At 35.8% G+C, this 15,490-nt stretch overlaps 1 protein-coding gene across 1 annotated transcript in view; it reads left to right on the forward strand.

The window, feature by feature from the left end:
- COL24A1 (collagen type XXIV alpha 1 chain) overlaps positions 1 to 15,490 on the forward strand; it is a 391,807-nt gene that overhangs the window by 333,088 nt on the left and 43,229 nt on the right. Inside the window, exons 49-52 of the mRNA XM_035018127.1 lie at positions 10,902 to 11,009; positions 12,639 to 12,746; positions 12,841 to 12,894; positions 13,564 to 13,626. Coding sequence (XP_034874018.1) covers positions 10,902 to 11,009; positions 12,639 to 12,746; positions 12,841 to 12,894; positions 13,564 to 13,626 — 333 coding nt within the window. The remainder of the gene's footprint in view (positions 1 to 10,901; positions 11,010 to 12,638; positions 12,747 to 12,840; positions 12,895 to 13,563; positions 13,627 to 15,490) is intronic.

A 15,490-nucleotide genomic window follows, 5' to 3' on the forward strand; every position in this document is an offset into this window, starting at 1 on the left:
TTCTACTTCTAACTGGGCAGTCATTTTTAAAAAACAGATTCTGAGCTACGTGTCCCTTTATATAGAGCTAGTATAAAAATCTCATGGAATTTTGTGATGAAAGAAATTGATGTGAATTACAATAATGTTGAATATTGCTGCAGTATATCGCCTAGGGCCATGAAGTTGAATGGTATCTGCTATTGCCATTAGTAAGAAATTAGGTATCAGATCATAATTCATCTCCTACTTTTAGCATTTTCAAAGAATAAGTTAGAAAAATTTCACATGCATACTTTGAATATCAGGATGTCATAAATATTGAAGTGTTTTGTATCCATCAAAATAAAAAAAAAATAACTTTCCCTTGAGGAATCCCCTTTTGAACCCCAAAGTTTACACATGCTATTAGTATTTATGAATACGGAAATACTTTCTACAAATGTTTCTGTTTCCTGTAGAATATATGATATGAAATTAGAATGGTGATACTTTATACGGAACTAGTCTGGTCAGTGACATTAGATAACAATGGCTAAACTAGTCACTAGGTAAAATGATTTCTATTTATTTCTGAAACTTACTATGGCAATAGAAAAACTAATTAAGAGAAAGTAACACAGTCTCTAAATACTAGCATATTCCCTGGAATATTTTCAACAACGGATAAGGACATCTTTCCATTGGTCTTTTTTTTTTTTTTTAAATCATGGCACCGTGGTGTTTCTTGGCTTACCTTTAGAGACTGCTGGATTTTTCCACTGAGAAAAATATTTATTCTGGGATTTCTAGCATTATGCAACTGCCTGATTTTCCTAAACAATGTTCTTTCTTTTTTTGATGTGGCCGAGGAGTTAAAGAATTCTTGGCATATTCACTCCACAGTTTCAGTGTTTTTTCGAAGTCATGTCACTATAACTGAAGGACAGTATTGGGGAGGCTCACAGTTGCCTGTGTGAATTTCCTTCTGTATAAATGAGTGTTTTGAGACTAGTCAACTTAGCACATCTGTAGTAAATGAGTCTACCATGCTGTTTTCATCGAGTTGGACTTCTGTAGTGCCTCAATCACTTATGAAAAAGGAAAACAACTTTTCTCTGCAAAGATCGTAAATCTATTTGTCATCAAAATGAAGGCTTACCAGTCTTTTTATTTTTTATTGCTGCAACTAATAAAATTGGTTATTGGAAAAGAGGGAAAGAAACAACCTAAATCCTGACTTAAGACAAATGAAGGCCTTTCAATCTTGACTTTGCACTTTGTCAGGTGAACACAGGCTTAAGTGTTGTAGAAAATGAGATGCTTGTCCTAAAAGAACATCGAAAGTCTTGAGTTTTCCACTGTGGATTGTGTCCAGTATAAGAAGGGAAAACACACTTCATCAGCCCACTCATAGTCCAAGCACAGAGTAGCAGGACCACCATGGAAGCCTCTGTTAGGAACACCAGCAGCCCTGCCACCCATCTGTTGTGCTCTCTAGCCTGTGAGCTAATCATACTAAAGAAACTTCTGTTTCTGAGAAGATTCATTTTTTTCTTCACAGTATTTTGGAGAAAGAAACATACTTGCATTTGCCAGATCTACGTTCAGCAGATCCTGTCAACTCTTGATTATTAAGAGGGTGATTTCCAGTTATGGCTTATCCTGATTGCTACTTTCTCCCTCTTCCCCCTGCTGCTTCTTTTGGCCCATTTACTGCTCATTAGGAACGCTTCCAGAACAGACAAAACACAGTCTGTTTGGCTGCTTATTAGCAACAAAATGAAAGATTTGCTAAAGGATGTAACTTTCCTAGTTGAATCTTCAGTGACTCCCAGTCCAATAAAGTTCATACTCTTTGTGGAATGTTGATCTTCATTATCTGGTCTCTGTTTACATTTCCAGTCTTATATTCTACCTTTCACCTCACATTTGCTGTGCATTTCAGTCATGATGACAGCTAACAATTATTAAAAGCTTACTATGTGCCAGGCACTATTCAAAGTGCTGAATATGTATGAAGTTATTTAATCCTCACAAAAACCCCCATGAAGTAGGTATAGTTATTATCTCTAGGTTACAGAAAAGGAAGGTGAGACTCAGAGAGACTAAGTAACCTGCCTGAGGCCACATAGACAACAAATAATAGAGCCAGAATTCAAAATCAGGCAATCTAGATTCAGAGCCTGTGTTCTTAACCACTATACTATACCTACTCAGCGATGCTTAATTAGGTTTTTCCCCCAAATTCTGTATATTTTCCTTACTTTCATGCCTTTGTACATGTCATTTATGCCGTCTGCTTGGAAAGCTCTTCCATCTTTCTCTCTAACTTTAGGATGAACAATTTCTTGCTCTTTCAGGACTTAACTGAACTGTTACCTCCTTCAGACACTCTTCCTTGGACTCTCCAGGCAGAGTTAAGCATCCCTGCTCTGAACTTGTATACACTGCTTCCATCAGAGCACAGATCATATGGTTGTTGGTTACATATCTTCATGTCTTTCTGCAATAAAAGATGGCAAACTCATGTAGAATTGGGATTGTGTTGTATTCATCTTTGCAGCCCTAACACTCAGCAGCCTCAGGTCCATGGGAGAAGCTCAGTACAGGCGCCTGGGTGGCTCAGTCGGTTAAGCGTCTGCCTTCGGCTCAGGTCATGATCCTGGAGTCCCAGGATCGAGTCCCGCATCGGGCTCCCTGCTCGGTGGGGAGTCTGCTTGTCCCTCTCCCTCCCGCCCCACTCATGCTCGCTCTCTCGTTCTCTCTCTCAAATAAATAAATAAACAAAATCTTTAAAAAAGAAGAAGAAACTAAAAAAACATTTGAAGAATGAATGGTCTTTGCATAATAACTGTGACTTTGGAGTCCTGAATAAAATTAAGAGGTGTCAGCTACTTAACATCTTAAGCATCATCTATAACAGGAATGTAATAATACCTACTTCATATGGTTTGTATGTGAAGTGTTTAGCAGACTACATGCCCTTATTGCTATTATCATCTTCCCGTAATAATGGATATCCATGGTTAAGCTAACATTCATTCATTCAACATATTTGTTCAGTGCTTAATATTAGCCAGGAGTTAGAGAATATAGCACTGAACAAGATAGACAAAGAACTGCCTCCATGAAACATACATGGAACAGCAAGAAATGTCTGACATTTGACCATTTTTTAAAAATATTTTGTTTATATATTTGTCGGAGAGAGAGAGACAGAGTACAAGCAGGGAGAGCGGCAGGCAGAGGGAGAAGCAGGCTCCCAACTGAGCAAGGAGCCTGATACGGGACTCGATCCCAGGACCCTGGGATCATGACCTGAGCTGAAGGCAGACACCTAACCAACTGAGCCACCCAGGCATACTGACATTTGACCATTTTTGACCTAAAAAAAAAAAGAAAAAGAATTCATTATATAATATGAATCAGCCCAGTAATTGGTTAGTAGTCCATATATAAAGAAATCAGTTAATTCCAAATTGTGCTAAGTGCTATGAAAGAAATAAATAGTGTTTTGAGATAGAGCATGTGGGAGATAGATTATAGATGGAGTAGACAGTGGAGGCCTCATGGAGGAGGTCATACTTGGGTATAGTTATCTATATCTCCCTTGAGAAGGTAAGACTGAGCTAGGCATATAAAGAATGAGGAACAAAACATACTATGTAAAGGAACCAAAATGGGAAAACCTGCAGTTAGGAAAGAATTAGCATGTTCACAGGATTATCAGAGGATCAAATAAGAGTATGGATATAGATTTGTTATTTTTGAAATAAAAGATGGACGTTTATTTCTTCATAGTAGTGTGAGCCTAGACATGTCTAAGAGCCAAAGTATAAATGAAATACCCTCTTCCAGTCCCTGTTAGTCCTGGATTATAGATTAAAACCTGAGTAAAGGAGATTTTATAAGATACATTAATTTTGCCTGATATTAGAGTGACATTTGCACTGTCCATTTTGCAAGACTGGTAAACCAACAGTAGTTCTAATGGAAATGTAGAAATAATTTTGGTGAGGTAATACAATGTTGAAATGCCTGTATTCATTAAGGCTGAACAAGAGTTAGTTTTGTATACTCTTGGGAATAGACCTAAATCAAGCAGACCTGACTTGTCTCCACTACTCTATGATTTGTCTCAACCCTGCTCCAAGTTCCATAAGCTTTAATATGTTTAGAGATTCAAAACTAAAGTTACCTCCTGACTTGAGTGCACAGCTCATTCATAAATCTTATTTCTAGCATTTGGCCACATTACTTATGACTGGCACTGAAGGAAAATGTTATGAATGCTACATTATTTTTATATAATATAGCCTTGCATATAATCACCTAATAATTACTATCCCACATTTTTTAAACAGCCAATTCTTTCCTAGGGGGGATATATTTAGTAAACCAAATAAAATAAGAAATCCTTATTTAAACAGAAGTGTTTTTAGTTGCTTGGAATAAAGGAAGCAAAGCATTACTTTTATAACTCATTGGTTTGCTGGCTTAACAAAAAATGCAGTACTTACATTGCCTAATAATGCAAAAAAAAATTCAGGGCATCATACATATTTTTTTGTACTATAGAAAGTAAATTAATTTTAATTGCTATTTTCTCACATAGTAAATAACTATATAAACATAATGCTATGAGCACAGAGGATGCTTGGAAATAGGGAAAGGAAAAAACTTTCTAGTAATTTTCAAGGTGCTACTTTAAAGAAAATCAACTAATTTGAAGTTTAGTGTCATTTTAAATTTATCATTCTGCTGTTGAGAAATCAAAATTAACATCAAAAATATTTTTCTGGGGCGCCTGGGTGGCTCAGTCGTTAAGCGTCTGCCTTCGGCTCAGGTCATGATCCCAGGGTCCTGGGATCGAGTCCCACATCAGGCTCCCTGCTCGGCGGGAAGCCTGCTTCTCCCTCTTCCACTCCCCCTGCTTGTGTTCCCTCTCTCGCTGTGTATCTCTCTGTCAAATAAATAAATAAAATCTTTAAAAATATATATATTTTTCTTTTCATTCAACATAGTTTTAAAGATGGTTTTCCTTTGTTAATCTACTTTAAAATGTGGATTTCTACTGTTGCCTGTATTTAACAAATTTTATTTCTTTGTTACTTATTCCTTATTATATTTGTTTCAATTCTAATGAAATTAAGACAACTAAATTAAGGGGCCTAGGGAGTAACAGAGTGACATTCACTTTGTTATGTTCCACTATCATATACAAACTAGTCATCATTGTTCCAAAATCTTTCTCTTTCTGTCCTCTAAATGTATGCAGATAACTCCATTTTCCACCCCAGATCTTTCCATTCAGTTCCAGAAAAAAGGCAGTTTTATACATAAACATGTATATGCTTACACACCCTTCTTTCCTTTCCCCACAGGGAAGTCAAAGTGAAAGATAAGGAGGTCCCTCTTCTTTCCTTCACTGACAGATTAAATAAAATAATACAACCATATTACCATTGTAGTTTCTTTCTTTATCCTTCCTCCCTCCCTCTCTTCCTTCCTTTCTTTCTTTTTCTTTCTTTCTTTCTTTCTTTTTCTTTCTTTCTTTCTCTCTTTCTTTCTTTCTTGTCTTTCTTTTTCTTTCTTTCTTTCCATTTCTTTCTTTCTTTCTCTTTCTCTTCTTCTCTCCTTCTCTCCTTCTCTCTCTCTCTCTTTACCATTATGGTTTCTGATACACAGAAGACAATAAAAAGTAACTCTTGTTGTGGCTAATATTGTTGATTACTGACTGACCCAAGCAGACACCAGTTTCAGTCCAGTCAAAATTGATACTTCCTGCAGAGTTGAAAACCAACTTAAGGGTACAGACTTACAACTAGTAAATAAATAAGTTCTGGAGATCTAATGCACAACATAGTGATTATAGTCAACAATACCATATTGTAAATTTCAAAGTTGCTAGCAGACTAAATCTTAACTGTTCTCAGCACAAAAAAGAAATTATAAACATGTGATATAATAAAGGTATTAGCTAACACTACTGTAATAATCACATTGTAATACATAAACATAAAGTACCAAAACAACAATATGTAGGCTTTAAACTTACATAATATTATATGTCAATTATATGTTAATTAAAAAAAACTTACTCACCAGGGAATCTGACTCCTATCTGAAGATAATAGCAGTCTCTAGCCATGAGACATCATGTATTATTATCATACTATTAACTTTTTTTAAGACTCGGGTAAACTGTTCATTGGTTTCAGCATTTATGAATAAATTAAATATGATTTTATTTACTTTTAAAAATTTGCTCAGAATGACTTACTCTTTGCTGATGGGTTTTAAACAAATCATTTAGAAGACACGGGGAAGAATGCCTAGGCATTAGCATCTGTTTCTCTTGAAAGCAAAATTACTCACCCATCTTTGTGTTCATAATAAGAAATATTTGTTCTCTACTTGTATGAAACATTGTTTGGAACTTTGTCCAGAACACTCTGCTACTATCCTCAAATTTCTCTCTAAGAAACCAACATGAACAGTAAATGACTTGGAACATATTCACTGTGCTCTGTTAAATGTATGATAGCACTGCAAGTAAAGTTTCTAGTTTTCAGTTAACCCTAAGGACTAGTCTTAGGGTCCTTTTATTCTCAGCTAAAAATACCTATTGACTTCAGGAGTGTTCAGCCGTATCTGAATGTCTATTGTCCATGAATCACCCAAAAGATACATTTTTTTCCTGTTGGTGAATAAAGGTCTTAAAAAATTGCCTAAAATTATAAGTGAAGTGCTACTACATTAGAATTCCAGAATGTTGAGGTATCCTAAAACTGTCTAGGGTAATCTGTCCTGTGGTATCCTCTCCTCTGGCATCTGTTACCTCTGTAATACATTCAAGGAGAGGATGTTCACAGCCTTGCAAGACAATCCACCTTTTTGTTTTTAATCCTTACACTGAGGGTGGGGGGATGGGTTAGCCCGGTGATGGGTATTAAGGAGGGCATGTATTGCATGGAGCACTGGGTGTTATACAAAAACAATGAATCATGGAACACTACATCAAAAACTAATGATGTGTACCGTATGGTGACTATCATAACATAATAAAAATAAAATTTAAAAAAATTAAAAAAAAATCCTTACACTGATCTACTTTCCACCTAGTTTAACTCTGGAACTAATCTATATATTGACCTAGGTCTCTATGTTTTGTTTTGTTTTGTTTTGTTTTTTCCCTTGCTTACATACCCTTCCTTTTCTGCAAGCTGTTGGTTTCTTTAGGTTTCTCACCTGCTTTTGTTTTTAGTGGGGAGGACACTGTTTATCAGAATTTTGTTTTTGAGACTTGCCTTTTCTGTAAAGTCATATTCCTATTAGAGACCTGGTCATTGGTATAACAGCCATGTCTTCATTGAACATTTTTGAAATTGTATATCCTAAAGTCTCAGATGACTATGACTGGATTTGCTCTCATTTGCATTGATGATTTCTAAAATGACACCATGTCATGAATCCAGGGTTTGTGTGGCAAGGGGAAAGAAATAGGATAGATTACATGAATCCAGGGTTCTCAAGTTCATGTCGCAAGGGGAAGGAAATAGAGATTAGTGCACTTATGTTAATGATGCAAGCAACATGGGGAGAACCATACCACCTGAATCTTAAGTCCACAATGTGGATCGATCTCCCTCTATCTCTCTCTCTCTCTCACTCTCTTTTCTCTGTACCCTGCCCTGTTTCCTCCCTCTCTTTCTGTCTCTCTCTCTCTTTCCCTCCCTCTTCTCACTCTCTCCCCTATTGTCCTTCTGTCTCTTTCTCCCCTCCCTTTTACCTTCCCCCAATGAGGATTTTGTCCTCATAATTGTTCCTTATGTATATTGAGAGCCACTAATACAGAGAAATAGTAAGAGATAAAATCACCTCTCCTATCACATTTGTAACTTTAAGGGCAATATCTTTATCTTTTTTTTTTTTTTTTTGAGAGAGAGAAAGCATATGTGGCGGGGGGGGGGGGGGGTAAGGGGAGAGGGAAAGAGAATCCCAAGCAGGCTCCATGCTCAGTGCAGAGCCGGGGCTCTAATGCAGGGCTCAGTCTCACAACCCTGAGATCATGACCTGAGCCAAAATGAAGAGTCGGACTCTTAACTGACTGAGCCCCCCAGGGGCCCCAGCAATATCTTTATCTTATGATCTTGTTCTACTCTACTTTCTCAGTAATTCCTTTTTTGATTAGCACCAAGGGGACCCTTCTAGTATTTGCTTTGTATCTCTCTTCTCGTCTGGCAATTTTAAAAATATTTGTCTTTATTATAACTTATTTATATATTACATTTTATCTTTTTCACTTAATTTTAAGCTTCCTGAAAACAAAAACCATATTTTATTTATATTTGTATTCCTCATAGGGCTTCCCATGGTACCTTCCTTTCACATAAATGATATTCTATATCATAATCAAATATTTGCTGAATGCCTAGAAGAATGATTGCACACCCCAGTTTAGTATCCCAGGAATCAACTCAGAAAGTAGCAGTCATCTTCTAAAATAGGGGTTGGCAAATGTTTTCTGTAAATATTAGTAACTATTTTAGGCTTTGTAAAGCAAGAGGCAAAATTAAGGGTATTATTTAAGAACTTATGTAACGAGAGAAAATATTTTTCACAAAATTTTTCTTTATGAAATTTAAAATACAATAATATAGTATAATTTTTTTGTAATACAAGTCTACTAATGAGAAAAAATAGAATGATTTGTGGGAGGAGAGATAATATTTAGCTTATTACAGTTTCCTGTCATCAAAATTTTCTTTTTATTTGTTAATGCTGACCTATAATGAGATTTTCCATGTTTTCCATATTTTATCTTTGAAAATTCTTTTCACACCGATAGGTACTGCCAAATTCATGAACATATGATTTTAATTGTGCATATTAATTACTTGGAAGGAATTTATAAAATGCTGTTTGATTCTTCTCTTGATTATTGGCCTTCTAGCATGTCGTTACATTGTATATTAGCATTTCTAGTTGAACTGTTAGGTGGGAACTCCTCAGCTGCACAGTTGAATGGATTTTGAGGTATAGAGATTTCTTCCCTCTAGTGCTAAAAAATGCTACTGAAAGAAGTTGAGCTCAGAAAATCTACCCACTGCAAATTTGTGTGGGAAATGAAGATCTCACTTACCATTTTAATTTTTGACACCACAGGAAATGTATAAAGTTGCTTGACGTTACTTGTGATTCAAACATTAATTGTCATCAAAATGACTTTACCGTGGTGTGCCTGGCTGGCTCAGTCAGTAGAGCATGTGACTCTTGATTTTGATGTTGTGAGTTCAAGCTCCATGTTGGGTATAGAGATTACTTTAAAAAAAAAAAATGACTTAAAAAAAAAAAAGAAATTACTTGGGGCGCCCAGGTGACTCAGTCAGTTAAGCGTTCAACTCTTGAATTTGGCTTAGGCCATGATCTCAGGGTTGTGAGATCAAGCTCTGTATTGGGCTCTGTGCTGGACATGGAGCCTGCTTAAGATTTTCGCTCTCCCTCTGCCTCTGCCCCTGCCCTCACCCTTAAAAAAAAAAAAGAAAAGAAAAAGAAATGACTACCGAAGTATATGTTTCACATGTAGATATTGTTTTGCCTTGTAATTTTAAGTTAAATTCATTGATAAACATTATAGAGTCTGCAGCAAAATCTAGTTTCTAAAGCCATTCATTATTAAATAATAGAGGTTGAGGGTGGTTCTTCCCGTTCAAAAACATTTCAATCTCATTCTCAAAATATATCAATAAAACTTTATCCCTGCTAAGCCATCAGATTGCTGTGTGATAGAGAAAATTAGGATATTCCGTTTCTATTTTCACAAAAAAATATCACAGAATAGATGGTTGCAAGAGTCAATGGAATTCACTGTTAACGCTACTGGTTCAAAAACACATGCTAGATCTGAGTGTTTTCCTCAGTGTACCTGGTGGTGAATAATACAATGAATATCCATAGCTTTAAATACCTTACATTTTCACAAGTTTTGTGAATTTGTTCAATAAATCGTCTCCCTTTGCATTGCTATCAGTTTTATCACATTTGAGCAGATTCCACTTGAGGTTGTACTGATTTAGTGTTTTAAATTCTTTGAAAACATTCTCACCTATGGTCAATCTACAAACTATTCACATAAGTTAGTTCTTCAGTCACTTCAGGACAGCACTGACTCCCCAAAGAAACAACTGAGTAGTATTGGTAGCATCTAATGCTTCGTCAAGAGGCAAGGACAACCACTCAAAAACATTTGCCTTGTTTTTTAATTGGCTACGGATGCTGCTTCAGTCTTTAACATCCCAGGCCATTGTTCTTGCCGCAAGGCTAATAATCTCAAGCAAGTTTACTTTGAGGACATGATTTAAGTCATATCAATAAGTGATTTTCCATGCTGAGCTAACAAATGAACCGCTCGAACTTTTTTAAAAATTTCTTAGTCTTTTTTTAAATTGAAATCTATGTAAGGGACATAAAATATTATATTAGTTTCAGATATACAGCATAATGATTCGATGTATGTGTATATTGAGAAATGATCACCACAATAGGTCTAGTTAATATCCATAGAATATTTTTCTTAAGGAAATATTAATCAGTTATTAGAGTTGTCATGCATACTCAGAATACAATACAGAATGTTAAAATACAACACACATACTTTACACCGAGGCTGTTTAAGTCAGAAGGTACTGACAGACTATACTGCCTCAGTATTTTCATTTTACATACCTCAGACCATTACATTAACTATAATTAGAGACTTTAGGTGAGTCAAAACATTACTTGAATATTTCACTTATTTGGGAAAGAAGCCCAGGATAACTCTCAAACCTGGGCCGTGTGTCAACAGCAGCCTTTCAGAAGACCAACCCCTCCTACATATACTGAGCCTCTGGATGGATTTTTAGGGAATGCCCCAATTTTTATATCTTATTTCTTAGGGCACCAGAGGCAGCCCAGGAAGAACGGGACTGGCGGGGTCTCCAGGTCCTCGAGGAGCCAAGGGCTCATCAGGCCTTCCAGGAAGCCCAGGGGTTCCAGGCCCAAAGGTACTTTAACATTTTTTTCTGATAGATGAACAGCACTATTGACAAACATATTGTCCCTGAGTTCATTGGCTAGATCACAGGATGGTAAGATTAATAGCTTTTAGTAAATTTGACCAAAAATAAATACACATTAGGAGGAAAAGGAAAGTGTGTGGCCTGGACATACTCATCTCCTGTGATAGACACAGTGCATGTAATTTGCCAGAACAACTCATTAACTCAGTATTGGTAATGCTTTAAAAAATGCTCTTTGACTCGTTCTGTTTCTTCTTCCCTGTCATCCACCTTCTCCTAAAAAGAGAAATCTTATTTACTTCCAGATACATACTTTCTTAGAAACACTTCCTATTCCTCTGAATCTGAATCTAACCAACCAATTAATAAATCTGATAAGAGTAGAGCTTATTTCTTAGAGTCAAAGTGATCATAATTAAATCTTGGATTAACATTCATTGTATGGAGTAGTGTATATTCAATAAGGCTTTCTAAACAAAACCTGTTTTAGAATTATCTCAATGCAGAATTGACCCATACAACCCACACAACTTTAGTTCAGTATCTAAAGCAATTTCATAAAAGACAAGGATTAAGATGTTGGCACCCTCATCATTATCACCTCTTACTTTGATTTTCATAGTTCCACTTCTAAAGAATGTTCAGATATTCTGACCCATATGGGTAAACTGGAAATGACTCATCCCTTTCCACTAAAATTCAATGTAGCTGAGCCAATGCTACAACTAGGAAGTGAAATAAAATTCCTATTTCTCAAGTACGAGTTGGCAATAAAAAGGATCTATATTTGTCACATCCCAAAGCTGTATCTTTGTTTCCAGACAGTGAAGGATAATTTGCTAATCTTAAAGAATCTTTGATCAAAATCTACCAAGCATCATTTTTCATTAACCTATCTCTAAACTCCTCCTGATTCTTATTTTTAGAGGTGGTGTGAAAGATACTGCAACTTTCATTTCAAAAATGAAATAAATTTAGAAAAGACTTAACTTTTACAAATAGAGCAGTGGTGCTTAAGTATATCTTTAAAGTGGAATTTTAGGAGATGAAGGGAATATATATGAAAGGGAACCTTGGGAAACAAGTAATGGAAACTTCTTAATGATAGGATTGAAAAGATAACCATGGCAAAAACCAGGGTTCACACTTCAGGATACCCTGCTCTGTTTCTGATATCAGCTGAATCATCTCTGTATGGTGAGGAAAACACAGCAAAATAATATCAATTCAAATAAAATACAAATTCCATTATATATAAACACCCCCTCACACATACCACCTCTCACCATTCTCTCTTTAGCCCCACTATCCTCCTCATAGTTTTTAGGTTCCCCCTTCCCTCTTCTTTCCACACTTATGACCACAATCCCTGGAATTCTTTCTCCACTGTTACACTTATTGCTTATTATAATCAAATATTACTGTGTGAAAATATCGGCAGGGGGAATGACCATGCAGAATTTGATTTCCCCAGTGCCTTGTACTTATGCCTAAGGATGGACCTGTATTTGGGTTTCATTTAAAAGCCAATATGTCTGTAGATTCTAAAGTCAAGATCACCTTTCTTTCTTTCTTTCTTTCTTTTTTTTTTTTTTTTTTTTTTTTTGTCCATAGGGTGAACAAGGACTACCTGGTCAACCTGGCATTCAAGGTAAAAGAGGTCACCGAGGAGCACAAGGTGATCAAGGACCATGTGGAGAGCCTGGTCTGAAAGGGCAGCCTGTATGTGCCAACTCAGAAATTCACTAAGTATTATTATTCTACAGGCCAGACCACCATTGCACAATAATGATTATCCTGTCTGTTCATGTTGCAGGGAGAACATGGTGTTCAAGGTTTGACAGGTTTCCAAGGATTCCCAGGCCCCAGAGTATGTTTACACATTTTCTGCTATTCATCAGAAAGATGTCGAAATACCAATATTTAGTCTCTGACTTGAGCCTTTGTATTTCTTAATCTGCAAAATTTCCATTGGTACAGTTATATATTTGAATTTTGAATATTAAATTAAATATTAATTTTAAATTTTATGTAGCTATATATTTTCCTACCAATTTTATTGAATAACTCACCTTTGTCCCCTCATATTCCATTTTCCCAAACATTTTTTTAGTTTATTTTATTATGTTAATCATCATACATTACATCATTAGTTTTTGATGTAGTGTTCCATGATTCATTGTTTGCATATAATATTTTATTTTGAAAATTTTCAAACATACAGCAAAGGTGAGAGAATGAATGAAAACCCATATATCTATTACCTAGATTCTACCATAACTTTTTATTCTACCTGCTATCATGAATCTCTCTGTCCCTCTCTCCCTCTCTGGATTCATTTTGGTGTACTTCAAAGTAACTTGCATACTTCAGAACAATTCCTCCATAGTACTTCAGCATGTACATCATTAACTATCCGTTTACATTAACATTCCATTTTTTAAGAGCCGACTCAATAGATTGTTACAAGATTATTTCACTTTTAAAATGTTCACATAGAATTAAAGATTTTGACTTTTTATTTTTATTATATTTTTAGGGTCCTGAGGGAGATGTTGGCATTGTTGGAATATCAGGTCCTAAAGGTCCTATTGGGCAGAGAGTAAGTATAAAGTCATTCTACTTGCTGGGAAATTGTGATTCTTTGCTTATTGTGGGAATTAGCATTAAGAACTCTAAAATTAATATACCCCAAATTAATAACTTAATAAAATGACTTTTAAGACAGAAACTCAGTAGATCCCATGCAAAGGTTCTCAGCCTTTTTCAGTTCATATATTAATTTGAGCAAAGGACAACATAGACCACCCATTTTCCCAGTTCTTACTTTAGAAAATATATATCAGAATTAATGTTGATACTGGATAATGTATTTATTAACTCACACTAGGAACAAAAACATAAAGCAGTTTCATGTTATAAGCATTAATACAACCAGAGACCACCCCCACACACCACTTGGAGGAGGCTTGCCACCAGAGTTCCTCACACCACTCTTTGAAAAATATTTCCCAATAGCTATGTTTTCCCAGCTCAGAGGTATCTATCCCTGGAGAGTGATGAGGAACTGCTTAAAGAGTTGCAAAGACTGGTGTTTGAAGAACTCCAGTTAGCTGTTTAGTGCCTAGAATTGCAGTCTGTAGCAAATAGAAATAGCGATAGGTAAGCCATCAGCAATTACTGGTTTTTGTTTGTTTGTTTTGCTTTTTGTTTTCTTTTTGTTTTCATTAACCACAGTCTCCTAATTGATGAGATGATCTATAAAACTGAAAAAAAAAAAGCTGTAAAACCAAAGAGTGGTTTGACTTTAGCAGTAGCACCCCCTTAACTAACAGCAGCTACTGGGGCAAGGGTGGAGACAGGAGAAAGAAGAAGGAGACAGGTCCAGAAACAGGAGAAGGGAATCTTGAAGAATTTTACAGCTGAAAACCACTATCTTGTGCAAAATATTAAATGAAAAGTCGAATTTTTGAAATCCTACACCCCTTCTCCAACCCTTATAATAAATTATTTCTGGTAATACAGGGGTCAGTGTTGTCATGAGAAATATTTGTTTAAAGACCCGCCTCAACATTTCTTCAGGTGTAAATTTATTAGTTATTTTTATGATTTCCGGAGAACCATGGAAAGTTGGTGCTTTTATATAAGGCCCAATTCTTGATTATCCACAGGTGGGTTATATGTGGACAGGCTTCTCTATAATAAATATCACTTTTAAGTTCTTACATACGTTCAGTTCTCTATTAATTCAATACCTTCCTTCTAGTTTTACGAAGCTTTCTCAATTAACTAGTCCTTTCTGGATACTGTCAAAGAGAAGTTGGCTCCCTACCTAGCATCTGTCCTAAGCAGAATCTTGCCAAGTGCTGGGTCTCTGTAGGTCAGAGTCTGAGCCTATATTGCTTTGCAGCTCCAGAACCTTTATCAGTTCACCAACAGTAAAGTTCTGGTAACTGCTCACAAATGCTAATTTATAATTGCAGATATCTCTTATTAAGTCATAAAGATAATGAAAAGTCATGATAGGTTAATAGCAAAAAACTATTATTTACCGGTGTTCAGGTTGTGACCCTTATATCATTTAATCCTGATAAAAAGCCTGTGTGAGATGATATTATCCCCATTTTTCAGGTGGGGAAACGAAGTCTCTGAAAGGTAATTTGCTCAAAGAGCCAAAATTTGAATGCACAGCTGATTGGCCAGATAATATGTTATAAGGTTGCCTGCTAATTGCATAATTAGAATATAGAATGGATATTAAGTGGCCTAGTAACTAGTTCTTGCTCAATAATCAATAAATTCTAGATGATTAAATTAAATTAATTGAAGTAGGAAATTTGGATTAATTGTTCTTCATCTCAAAGATGTATTTATGTAGTTAGCTGGTACCAACCATTAAAATCATAACACCTCAGAGGCACCTGGGTGACTTCGTCCATTAAGTGTCTGACTCTTAATTTCAGCTC

This window comes from Mirounga leonina, unplaced genomic scaffold (genome assembly GCF_011800145.1).
Source record: "Mirounga leonina isolate KUSES-001 unplaced genomic scaffold, KU_Mleo_1.0 Mir_173, whole genome shotgun sequence".
NCBI classification, from domain to species: domain Eukaryota; kingdom Metazoa; phylum Chordata; class Mammalia; order Carnivora; family Phocidae; genus Mirounga; species Mirounga leonina.